The 12149-nt window shown below is 37.4% G+C and overlaps 1 protein-coding gene across 2 annotated transcripts in view; it reads left to right on the top strand.

The window, feature by feature from the left end:
* Positions 1-12149, top strand: part of IRAK3 (interleukin 1 receptor associated kinase 3) — a 50667-nt gene that overhangs the window by 15136 nt on the left and 23382 nt on the right. For both annotated transcript variants that reach the window (XM_041756709.1, XM_041756708.1), the window contains exons 3-6: positions 2027-2091; positions 2718-2772; positions 4029-4180; positions 8360-8424. In XM_041756709.1, coding sequence (XP_041612643.1) covers positions 2027-2091; positions 2718-2772; positions 4029-4180; positions 8360-8424 — 337 coding nt within the window. The remainder of the gene's footprint in view (positions 1-2026; positions 2092-2717; positions 2773-4028; positions 4181-8359; positions 8425-12149) is intronic.

Raw genomic sequence — 12149 nt, 5'->3', positions numbered from 1 at the left:
TTATATGTGATATTATTTATCGGCTTTTCACAGATACCATTAACCAAATTGAGGAAATTCTCTTCTATCCCTTAGATCTCTATGACAGGTTACTGGGTTTCATGGGTTTAGTTCTTCATTTGAACAATGTGCTATATTACATTGATTTTCGTGTAGCAAGCCAGTTTTGGATTCCTGAATGAATCCTGCTTGATCACATCATATAATCTTCTTATATTAGTCTGCTAATATTTTGTTGGAATTTGTTGTTTTTCTTATTGTTGTGGAATATTTTTGCATCTATATTCATAAGAGATATTGGGCTCTAGTTTTCGTGTGTTGTTTTATCTGGCACTGGTATTAGGATAATATGATTGGTCTCATTGACCAATTTGGGAGTTGTTACTTCCTCTTCTCTATTTTGGAAGAATTTCTAAAGAACTGATGTTAAATCTTGTTTAAATGTTTGGTAGGATTCACCTGGGCTTTTGTTTGTGGGAAATCATAGATTATTAATTCAATCTCTTTCCTTTGCAATACATCCATTCAAATTATTTCTTCTTGAGTTAGTTTTGGCAGTTTGTGTCTTTCTAGGAATCTGTCTATGTCATTTCAGTTATCTAATTTTTTACATACAGATGTTCATCATATTCTCTTATAGTTCTTTTTATTTCTATAAGGTTGGTAGTTATGTCTCCTCTTTTGTTTTTGGTTTTAGTGATTTGAGTCTCCTTTCTTTCTTGGCTAGTCTAACTAAGGGAGTGTCAATTTTGTGATTATTTCAAAGAACCCATTTTGGTTGCGTTGGTTTTCTCTTTTGTTTTTATATTATCTAGTTGATTTATTTCCATAATCTTAATTCTTTCCTTCCTTCTGCTTCCTTTGGTTTACTCTTTCTTTTGTAGTTCCTTAAAGTGAAAATTCAGGTTATTGATTTAAGATCTTTCTTCTTCTTTGAGGTAGACATTTACAGTTATAAATTTCCCTTTCAGCGCTGCTCTTCCTGAGTCCTGTAGTTTTGGTATGTTGTGTTTTTGTTTTCCTTCATCTCAAAGTATTTTCTAATTTCCCTTGTGATTTCTTCTTGGACCCACTGGTTATTTTTGGATTTGTTGTTTAATTTTCATGTATTGGTGAATTTCCCAAATTTCCTTCTGTTACTGATTTCTATTTTAGTTCCATTGTGATCAGAGAATATGCTTTATATGATTTCAATCTTTCCTAATTTATTGAGGCTCATTTTATTGCACAAGATATGGTCTATCCTGGAGCTTATTCAATGTACACTTGTGAAATATGTGTATATTGTTCTGTTTTGGGGTAGAATGTTCTGTAGAATGTCTGCTAGGTCTATTTGGTTTATAGTTTGTTCAAGGAGGTCTGTTATTAATTGATAATGTTTTGTTGCCAGTTTTCTAAACAAAATAATTTTAAAAACAGAATACAATCTAAGAAAAACTAGAAGATGAAATTAAATTTCTGTGGTCTGAATGAAAATGTCAGATGTGACAGCAAAATATTTCAGGATTTTCATCTTTTGTAGGAACCTACATAGACTACTTCGATTCAAATAGGACAGAAGTTACAGTGTACATTCAGAAAGGGGTAGTAGGTGTTTATGGTTGACAACACTTGCACGTACACACATACACACCTCTAATACCTAATGGCACAGAATTGGATAAAAAATAAAATACAAAAAATAAAAACTAACTTATGGAGATATAATCCCATGACTGTAAAACTTTAAAACATATGGGCAAAAAGCTTTTTTTTCTTTCAATTTTCTGCTTTATACTTTAATATTTTTAACGATGTCTAACAGTAATTTAAGATAGGTATTTGTGTGTTAAGCATGTTTGCATAATGCCTGATGCTTAGAAAGCTATTCACATACGCAAATTTATAACCATTCAGAGAATGAAACTGAGATTTAGAAATTAACATTCCTAGCAAAGTAGTTTTTTTCACAGTCTAAGGAAGAAAAAAACGTGCTTAATAAAGACATAACATTTTTCTGTATCTAACTCCCCTATTTCTCTTGCAGGAGCAGCCTTGAATCCTTCAGAGCAGAGTCATCAGAGAGATGGATTCCCAAACATATTACCCAAGGTAGAGTGTATGTGCATAGATAATGAACCTTGAACTCTGTTGCATATATAATTGAGCATGGGGAATGAAATTGTCAGACAGAAAAATGCTGAATTTGCAGGCACTTTTTCTAAAACCAGAGAAACCTTAGCTCTCTCATTACTCTTTGTTTAGTTGAGGATTCAGGAAATTAGAGATTTGTGAGTGTTTGAAAGAGTGAAGAGCTTTCTCCTCGCAGTGATCTGTCATAGATGAGGCTTAGAACTATTAAGAGCGCTGTGAGCTATGCATTTGTCTTAATTCAGCTTTTAATTTTCCTGTTCTAGTTGGCATTTTGCATGTTACTGTTGGATTTTATTGGAGCAAATAAATTGGCAGTGATCATTTTTTTATAGCAGTAGAAGTCATTTAAAATTGAATATAACCGTGACATTGAGTTTTTGCAGTGGTATGGAAGACTTAACTGTATATGACAATGAATACTATTGAATTAAATAAAGTAACTTTGCTTTCTACTAGCTTTCTTCTAAATTAAATTCTACTCTATTGCACTGTATAGTCCAGGGGGAGCTTTGGGTTTCTGTTAAGGTTCTGTTCTTTCTAGACTTATGAAATGGAATTACTTCAGTGTGTATTTCCTCTCTTAGGAAACAGCCAATGTCACGACAGATAATGTTCTTACTCCTAAACATAATGAAAAAGGTAAAAAACTTTTTTTTTTACTTTAAATCATGCTTTGCTTTAAGTTAACTTACAGGGAGGAATATCCAAGAAACCTATTAGCTGTTCATTAATATGCAGGTTTAAAAAATATGCAGGTTTAGGGTCAAATTTTCATGGATATTGAAATACCGGCAGTTTTGACTGACACAGAGCTCTGATGGATGATATATTATGGTTATATTAAAAAATCCCATTGTCCAATGGAACATAGTGGTCTTTTCCCCAAGGGGTTTCATATTTTCCATTAGTGAAATTTGCATTTTTATGTGTCATAGGAAAACATTTAAAAATTACATTGGGTTTTATATAGTTTTAGAAATTTTCATAGCCCTTGCGGAGATCTTTAGAGATGTCTGTAGAGCAATGCTGAAGGTCACTATGAAAATCCTATTATTTTCCATATCTGCTTTATTACTTTATTAGCAGGGAGAATAATTTAGTTCTACCTGGGAATCATTCTGATAAACTTTAATGGCTAGTTAAGGCTGCTTTGCCTCAGCTTTACCACTAGATCTGCATGTTTTTTGGTTCAAAAAGGGAATTAGAAAAGTTGGGTAAGGTTTTGGTCCTTTAAGATTTAACAATAAGATCTACATTAAACACCAAATGTGGAAATACAGCCAAAATTTGGCTCTGAAGGATTTTGCTACACTTTTCCCTTTGGATATGTATGTGATTACCTTTTTAAATGTTTTCTCCCAATCTCTGCTTTAGATGATTTTTTGAAAAGCTGAAGCATCTTCCTAATTTACTCTGAGGAAGTAAGTTCAGAATTTAGAGGATTTGGCTCATGAAAAATGTTACTATCAGTCATGCTTGGAGAATATTGTTTAGTCATAACAAAATTTCCACTTCTATAGTTTTAGAGGTTTTTTGTTTTTAATGGTTTTAGGTTCCTGGTGAGTTAAAAGCAACCTATTGATCTAATGATGAAGAAATAGAATCTTGGAAAAGTTTCCCTAACTACGTTCTTTTGGAAGGATGATAGAACCACACGGCTATTGTTCAGAAATCTAAAAAGCCATTTGCTCTGTGGAATGGTGGGTGCCAGACCCAAGTAAAAGTGCAGAGAGCATATGGTGGGCTTTTGGTTTTGGTTCCTGGGTCTTGCACGGCTGGCTTTCTGCTGAGCTCTGATGTATTTCTAATATGGAAGCCCTGGTTCTTTATAATGGTGTCATTGATTCTTAAAAAGAGAAAGAGTAACTTATCTTCTCCCCACTTTCCTTCCTAAGGAATATTGTTTAAATCCTCCATCAGCTTTCAAAACATCAGAGATGGAACCAAAAATTTCCACAAAGACTTCCTAATTGGAGAAGGGGAGATTTTTGAGGTATACAGAGCGGAGATCCAAAACCGAACATATGCTATTAAATTATTTAAACAGGTATGGAAAGAATTACTATCACAGGATATCAATTCCATTTATTTGCTCATATTTCATACTAGAATGTGTCATTTTTCATCAACATTGAAAGGAGGTATATTTGAAAATAAAGTTTCATAATGGAAATAAGATATATGAGCTCAGGTGACGGGAGAAAAGACTGTGAAATGAATGCCTGTCTTGCAGGAATGTGGAAGTGAAATTCTTCCCATCCCCAGATGTGTCGAAGGAGGAGGACTTTTTCTGAAAAGCCTTGTAGGACCTTTGGCACTTTGCTTGTGCTAGTCTGCTCCAGTTTTCTTGCTCTTTTTAGGATGGGCAGGGTCAGCCCCAGGTCAGCCCCATGCAGCTTTACCGGCTAAGCCACAGGCTGATATTAAGTGCTACTTTATAAATTGTCATTTATCACAGTTCAGGGGGGCTAGAAAGAGGAGGCATCAAGTAGGAAGAGCAAGGAAATGAGCAGAGTAGGAGTTTCTGAGAAAGCTGAGTGGCTGCAGCCAATAAAGCAGAAAGGTATTGAGGAGTCAAACTCAGGAGTCAGGAGGAGACCGGGTTGCACACATAACACCCAAAAGAGCTGCTCTTCATGTTCTGCATTGTTAGTCAACAGTCAGTAAACATTTATTAAACTCTCTCTGGGCTGGGTGCTGAGCAAGGATGTATAGGGCGGAATTCTGTCCTCAGAGAGCTCAGTCTTAGGGAGCAAACAATCAAGTAAAGAAAAGATTAACCTGCAGACTGAGAAGTCCTTGAGCAGAGATTTGTGTAAAAGGAGGCCACAGGAGCATAAACAAGACAGCCAGAGCAGGGGCACATCCAGCACCCAGAAGAGTGCCTGGCACAGAAGGACTACCCGATAAACATTTCTGCAACACACGAATGGAAAAGTGGGTGAAAGGAAGTCACCTGTCAGCTGGATTTTGAAAGATGAGTAGAATTTTGGCAGGCAGCGAGGGACAGGAAGTGCTTTCTGGGGGGAAGTAATAGCCGGCCCAGCAGTCTCGAGGTATGTGTGTGATAGCATAGGTCTTTAGAGTAACAGATCATTCGGTGGAGGAGAGCTGAGTGTGGGGGTGCGGGTGGGAAGGTAGTGGCAGATGATACTGGAATGACGGGTCATGCCTGTGGCTGGTTTCTAAGTGGGAGAGTGAAAGAGAGCCTTGTGTTTTTGAAGAAGAACTTTGATTACAGGTTAGATGATGGGCTGGAAGCCGGCAGAGGCATTGGAGGAGAGATGGCAAGGGCCAGACTGGAGATGAAAAGAGGGATTTTTCAAGATGTGTGATAAAGACATGGATGGGGCTTAAACTAATGTCCTCAACCCTAATGTTAGAGTCACCTTGGGACCTTTTCTGAAATGCTCCCATCAGCATCAGGTTAGGTCAGAGTAGTGGTGGTGGTGGCAGGCATCTGCATTTCTAAAAAGCTCCCCAAGTGGTTCAGGTGTGCAGCCAGTGTTGAGACCCACTGCTGTGAGCCAGGACAGAGGCCAAGAGAAGGTGTGTCTAAGAAATGAGGTGAAATGGACCAAATCTCACTGTTAGTTAGATAGGACTGGGGAGGTAGGGAAGAGGATGGAGCTAAGCCATCCCTTCTCTATGGCTTTGATTACAGGGCCCCTCTTTTTTTCTTTAATTATTTTATTTTCTTTTATTTTTTTAATATTTTATTTATTTATTCATGAGAGACACAGAAAGAGAGAGGCAGAGACACAGGCAGAGGGAGAATCAGGCTCCATGCAGGGAACCGGATGTGGTACTCGATCCCGGGACCCCAGGATCACACCCTGGGCTGCAGGCGGCACTAAACTGCTGTGCCACCGGGGCTGCCCTTTTTGTTTCTTTCTTTCTTTCTTTCTTTCTTTCTTTTTTTTGCCCTTTTTCTTTAATTATTAATCTGATTATTCCAGTTCCCTAAATTGCATTTTACCCCACTGATTCTATATGGGTGCTTCAAGATTCCTGAGGACACAAGAGATGAGACCGTTGGGCACCTCGGTGGTTCAGTTGGTCGAGCATCCAACTCTTGATTTCAGCTCAGGTCATGATCTTGGGATCATGAGTTCAGGCCCCTGTGTTGGGCATGAAGCCTACTTTAAAAAAAATTAAGAAGAAAAAAGAAATGAAACTTTTTACTGGTAAAACCATTCAACAAAAAGAAGGTGGTTACTCTGGAGGTGGTCTAACTGAAGCCTTTCCTAGGGCCATGTGTCCCAGCCCCATATGTATGTTCTTTCAGGGTTGAACCCCAGGGCTCCCTCCCCAAAGGCTCCAGCCTTCTACTTTCCTCTTCTCTCCATGGCTGCCACCAACTCAGACTCCCTTTGGGGAGATTTTTGGTTTTCAGTTTTTTTCCTTCCAGGGGTCTGGTTTCAGAATGGAATGTCATTGCCTTTAGATCTCCTTTGTTTCCTGTCCCAGAATTCCTGTCCCACAATGATCGTTTGCTTGATTGCCTTCCGGTATGGTTTTGGTGACCCTCCAATGTGCAGCCACAGCATTATAGCATTATCTCCTAATACTGATTTCTTCATCCACCTCTCCCAATGGACTAGATGGTTTTCTTTGAATAGTCTTATTTGTCTTTGTATCCCAGAGCCTTCTTACAGAGCCTGGCCCATGGAAGTTGCTCAATAAGTGTTCATTAGGTGAACTGAATGACGCATGTACGTCCTTTTGATGAATTTAGTTGCTAATCTCTAGGAGTAAAAAGACAAGAGCTGACAAAGTTACCAAAGACTTAGAGACCGTACAAAGTCCTGAGTGCACGCATGTGTGCACACACACACACTCATCAGGAAAGATGGGATAATTTAATGAAGACTTAGCCACAGAGCATTTGTTTTTTAAAGAAATGTGGTTTTGTAATATTGGGTCATTAACTCCAGTAACCTTTCTTCAAGGGACTGAAGTGGGGGAATGTACAAGATGCGTGAGTTAGGTGCGTACAGATCACCTGGAGCTCCTACAGTGTTGATTCTGATTCAGCACACCTAGTAGGGACCTGAGATTCAGCATTCCTCGCCAGCTCCCAGTGAAATGATTCCTCATTCACAGACCAAACCTTGAGCATTAAGAGTACTAGGTTAGCATGAACACAAAAACTAACCCCTTCATTTTTCAGATTAAGAAAACAATGACCTCACGGATATAAAGTGACACAAAGTCACAAATATTGAGTGTTAGAAATAGGACTGAGACCCAATCCACCTGGCTCCCAGGACAATGGGTTTTTAAAATATAAATTCTCATAAAACGGTCCTTGAAAATGATTTGTTAGCCTAGTTTATTGTTTCTGACTTCCTGGATTAACTTGGAAAATAGCTTCCAGAATTCCTGTTGGATTTCTCTCCCTTTCTTCCTGAGAACAGAGCTCTAAAAACCATGCCCTGTCTTTCAATTTACAAATGATAGAAACTTACAGCTGATGAAGCCTAAGAATATTTAACTCTTTCTTAGTAGAAGTTAGGACCTGGAGATGCAGAGACCTGCCGGGACATAAGGGTTAGCAAGCCATCAAGAACAATACCAGGTAGAGAGTAGGTGCTCATACAATATCATCGAATTCATTAATTTATTCAATAAACTAATAAATAATTCATATTTATTAAATTACGTGTCAGGCACTGGGCTAGCTTCTGAAACTCCTTTGAAGTAAGGAGTTACATTTTTCAATGTTGTAGTAAGCCCATTTTTTTTTCAAAATTAATACGAAGGTAAACTGGAATTGTCATATCCAAATGACCCAAATGGTAAATGCCAAATTAGTAAAATCACTTCTAACCAGAATGCAGCCAAGACAAACTGGATTCTCTGTGAGATCAAGTGGGCAGGTTCTAGCATGGGATTTTATTTAAATACATATATAAAACTTTTGAATTTATGAAAATGCGTACAGAATATGGTAAAAGGGTTTGAATGTAAACTATAGCAACGTGACACGTTGCATGAAAGACTTCGAACTCAAGAGCAGTGGTTCTCAATCGGCTGGGGAGTTGATGGATTTTTGCAAATCTGATGACAGCTAAGGATCCTTTCCCCAGAAAAATGTTTATATGCATTTACATCAAAAACATCAGCTGTGTTTCAGGAAGACTGTAGAGCCTGGGTTAAGAATTCCAGAATTCCAGATCCTTTGCTTAATTTTTCTTTCCTTATTTTTCTGTGTGATATTTAGGAGAAAAAAATGCAATGTAAGAAACAATGGAAGCAGTTTTTATCTGAGCTTGAAGTTTTACTACTGTGAGTATATTTCGTCTACAAGTTTTCCCTCTGTGCCTGGTTTTCATCTTTTTGCATCTTTGATTCTACAGCACAGTGCTTGGCATGGCTGGCATGCAATAAATGTGGGTTGGATATTTGAACATTGGGTATGTTTTTGACATCTGCTTTCGCATATTCCTGAGAATATATTTTAAAATAGACCATTCACATAATTCACTTGAACACATTTTTAACAAGAAACCGTCACCAGGAAGTGGGTTAAATCATGTGCGACTAACATGGCTGAATGTAAAATAACTCCTAGAACATTAGAGTTGTATATATTTTACCATTTCCCCCTTCCTTAGAGACATTTTAGTCAAGAAACTGTTTCATCAGTATAACCCTCTTCAGGAAGAGAGTTTAGACAAAGAAATCAAGTGCTTTTGATGTGCATATTATTTTCTGGAAATTCATTCATGAGCCTGGGAGTCCTCAGAGACAAACTAAAATGACTTCATTTTCATATATATTCATATCTGCAGCTGTGCAGCCTTGCTCATCGAAGGCCCTTAACCCTATAGAGCTCACTCATCACCCTTTATGAAAAGAAAATGTTCTTTTCAGATGTTTTCTAAAGCAATATGTGAAGTGGGTGGTGGTGGGGGAGGCATTGTACTACATCCTTTTTTTAGGCCCCAGACCAGAAATCAAAACATTAGAAGTCTAATCATAAAAAACTTACTGCATATCATTTAGTCAACAAATAACTAAAACCCAAATCATAATAGTAGAAGCTTTCTGTATTTAAGCTTTATTTATTTGCTAATGCATATATAATAAGTCGGAATATTTCAAAATTCCAAAAGTGCCAAAGGGTAAACCAAAAACAGACTGTTTTTCCCCACTATTATCTGTAACCACCCAGTTGATTTCCCCAAGGGCAACGGTTACCAGTTTTCTGTATGTCTTCCCAGAGATAACTTTATGCATGAGCATGTATGTATTTAGTTTTCTTACTTTCACACCAGGGTTAGCAGAGATAACATTGTTCACTTTGCTTATTTTGATATTCCATTGTATTCTGTCCTGTAATTTAATTACCCATTCTCATATTGATGGAGTTTTAGGTTTTTTTCCTAATCTTTTAATATTAGAAAGTCATGATGCTGCAACAAGGAAAGCTTGTATGTATGTTATTTTGTACCTGTTTGAGTATATCTAAGGTCCCATAAATATAATTACAGGGTCAAATGGTTATATGCGTTGCATAACACCAAATTCTCCTCCAAAAGAAGTACCAATTTACACTTACAGCAGGCATACATACGAGTGCCTGGCTCCCATATTTTTGCCAATATAACCTTTATTCTTAACTTTTAATTTTTGCCAGTGTGCTAGGTGAAAATGGTTTCTCAGTATGGTTTAAATTTCTTCGTCTATTATGAGTGAATCTTCACATATTAGGAGACATATTTCCTTTTCTGTGAAATATCTGATGCTATTCTTTACCCACTTAAAAAAATATTAGTCTATTGGTATTTTTCTTAATGATCTGTAGGAGCATTTTATTTTATTTTTTTAAAGATTTTATTTATTTATTCATGAGAGAAACAGAGAGAGAGAGGCAGAGACACAGACAGAGGGAGTAGCAGGCTCGTGCAGGAACCTAATGCAGAACTCGATCCCGGGACTCCAGGATCACGCCCTGGGCTGAAGGCAGGCATTAAACCACTGAGCCACCCAGGGATCCCTGAGCATTTTATATATTAGAGAAAATTAGTCTTAATCTTATGAGATACAAATATATATATACATATATATATGTATATATATATATATATATTTTTTTTTTTACCAGATTGACATTTGTCTTTGCCTATTCTAGTTTTTGCTCTGTGGAAATGGTTTTAATGTAGTTGAATTTAATCTATATTTTCTTTTATGGATTGTGGATTTTATATCACAGTTTCAAAGACCTTCTCTAGTGAAAAGTTATAAAATAATTCTACCATGGTTTTTTTCAAGTACTTTTATGGTTTCATTTTCTATATTTATATATTTGATCCAGTTAGATTTGTTCTGGAAGGTATTTGTATATGACTTTAGAGAGAATTAACCACTCTATGATCTTGAATATTCTTGGTGTGCTATTATTATTTATATTGCTAATATTTATTTAGTTTTAGGCTTTATTCTAAGTACTTTACATGTATTCTTTAATCCTTACAACAGTCCTGTGAAGTAAATACTCTTATCCTCATTTTGAAGATGCAGAAACAGAAGCAGATCCTACCTTTTTGAGAAGCTCCAACTCCTTTCCTAAATCATCTTCAGTCTCCTTCTCAGATATTTATTAATGAATAAATCAGATATAGCCCTCTCCTCCCAGAACATGCTGCCTGGAGTGGGGTTAGGAGAGAAGTACATAAGTAAACAGGCAATTTCAGTAAGTGAAGTGGTGAGATGAAGTATAGAGCACTGAGAGAGGGGAGCTCAAGAGAAAGTCACGTCTAAGCTGAGACCTGAAGATGAGGTTTTTTTAGTTCAATATTAAGGGAGTTTCTTAACCCTTGTCCCTTAGACAGGATTGTAAACTTGTTGGTATGTGGCATCTGATTCCTTTTTTTCCTCTCCTTTTCCAAGGGGTGGGAAGGGAGCTAATAATTTTTAAGGACCTGACATTTGGCTAAGTAGTTAACTTTTCATTTAATTTTCATAAGAAACTTGGGAAGTGGTGTTTTATTTTTTAAAAAATTTTAAAAATTTCACTTATTTATTCATGAGAGACACACAGAAAGAGGCAAAGACATGGGCAGACGGAGAAGCAGGTTCCCTGCGGGGAGCCTGATGCAGGATTCGATCCCAGGGCCCTGGGACTACCACCTGAGCCAAAGGCAGATACTCAACCACTGAGCTACCCAGGCGTCCTGGGAAGTGATGTTTTAATTATTGTTTAGAGTTGAAGAATATTCATCTGTTAGGGCTGCCATCACAAAAGAGACAGGGTGACTTCAACAGAATTTACTTTCTTGTGGTTCTGGAGGCTGAGAAGTCCACAATCAGGGCAGATTTGGTTCTTGGTGAGGGTGCTCTTTATGGCTTGCAGACAACAGTCTTCTAATTCTGTCCAGACGTGGTAGAGAGAGAAGGAGCAGATTCTCCAGTTTTTCTTCTTATAAGTGCACTGATACCATCGTGAGGGATCTAATCCTGACCCTGACTGGCTCTCAAAGGCCTCTCCAAACACGTTTACATTGGAGTTTGGGCTTTAAATGGGAACTGGGTGGAGGGAGGGGGAAGGTGTGTCGGGGAGAGACACAATTCAGACCATAGCAAAGATTAACAGGCTCACGGAGATTAATTAAATCACTTGCCCAAGTTCACACAGCTGCTAAAAAGAAGACCAGAGATTCAAACCAGGTTTGTCTGTCGTTCAAGTCTGTTGATGTACTACAACATGGTTCCTGGCAAGTTTTGTCTGCAGCTGGCACTCAACAAATACTTGTTGAATTGATTTTAAAATTACTGTATCTGCATACATTCAGCTCTATATAATCTAAAATCCCGTTGACTTCAAAATTTGTAGTGAAAGGATAGGTGAGAAGGGTCCATAGATACAAAGTCAGCAGTCTTTCTCTATGGCTGCTCCACGTTCCACACCTCCTTGACTTGTACCATGTCCGTTTTTCTGCTAGATTGGTCATATCTAAAAATAAGCAAATGAAAAAATAAATAAATAAATAAAAAATAAAAAATAAAAA

The sequence above is a fragment of the Vulpes lagopus genome, chromosome 5, assembly GCF_018345385.1.
Source record: "Vulpes lagopus strain Blue_001 chromosome 5, ASM1834538v1, whole genome shotgun sequence".
Lineage (NCBI taxonomy): Eukaryota > Metazoa > Chordata > Mammalia > Carnivora > Canidae > Vulpes > Vulpes lagopus.
The sequence above is the reverse complement of the archived record's forward strand: the minus strand, read 5'-3'. Positions and strand labels throughout refer to the sequence as shown.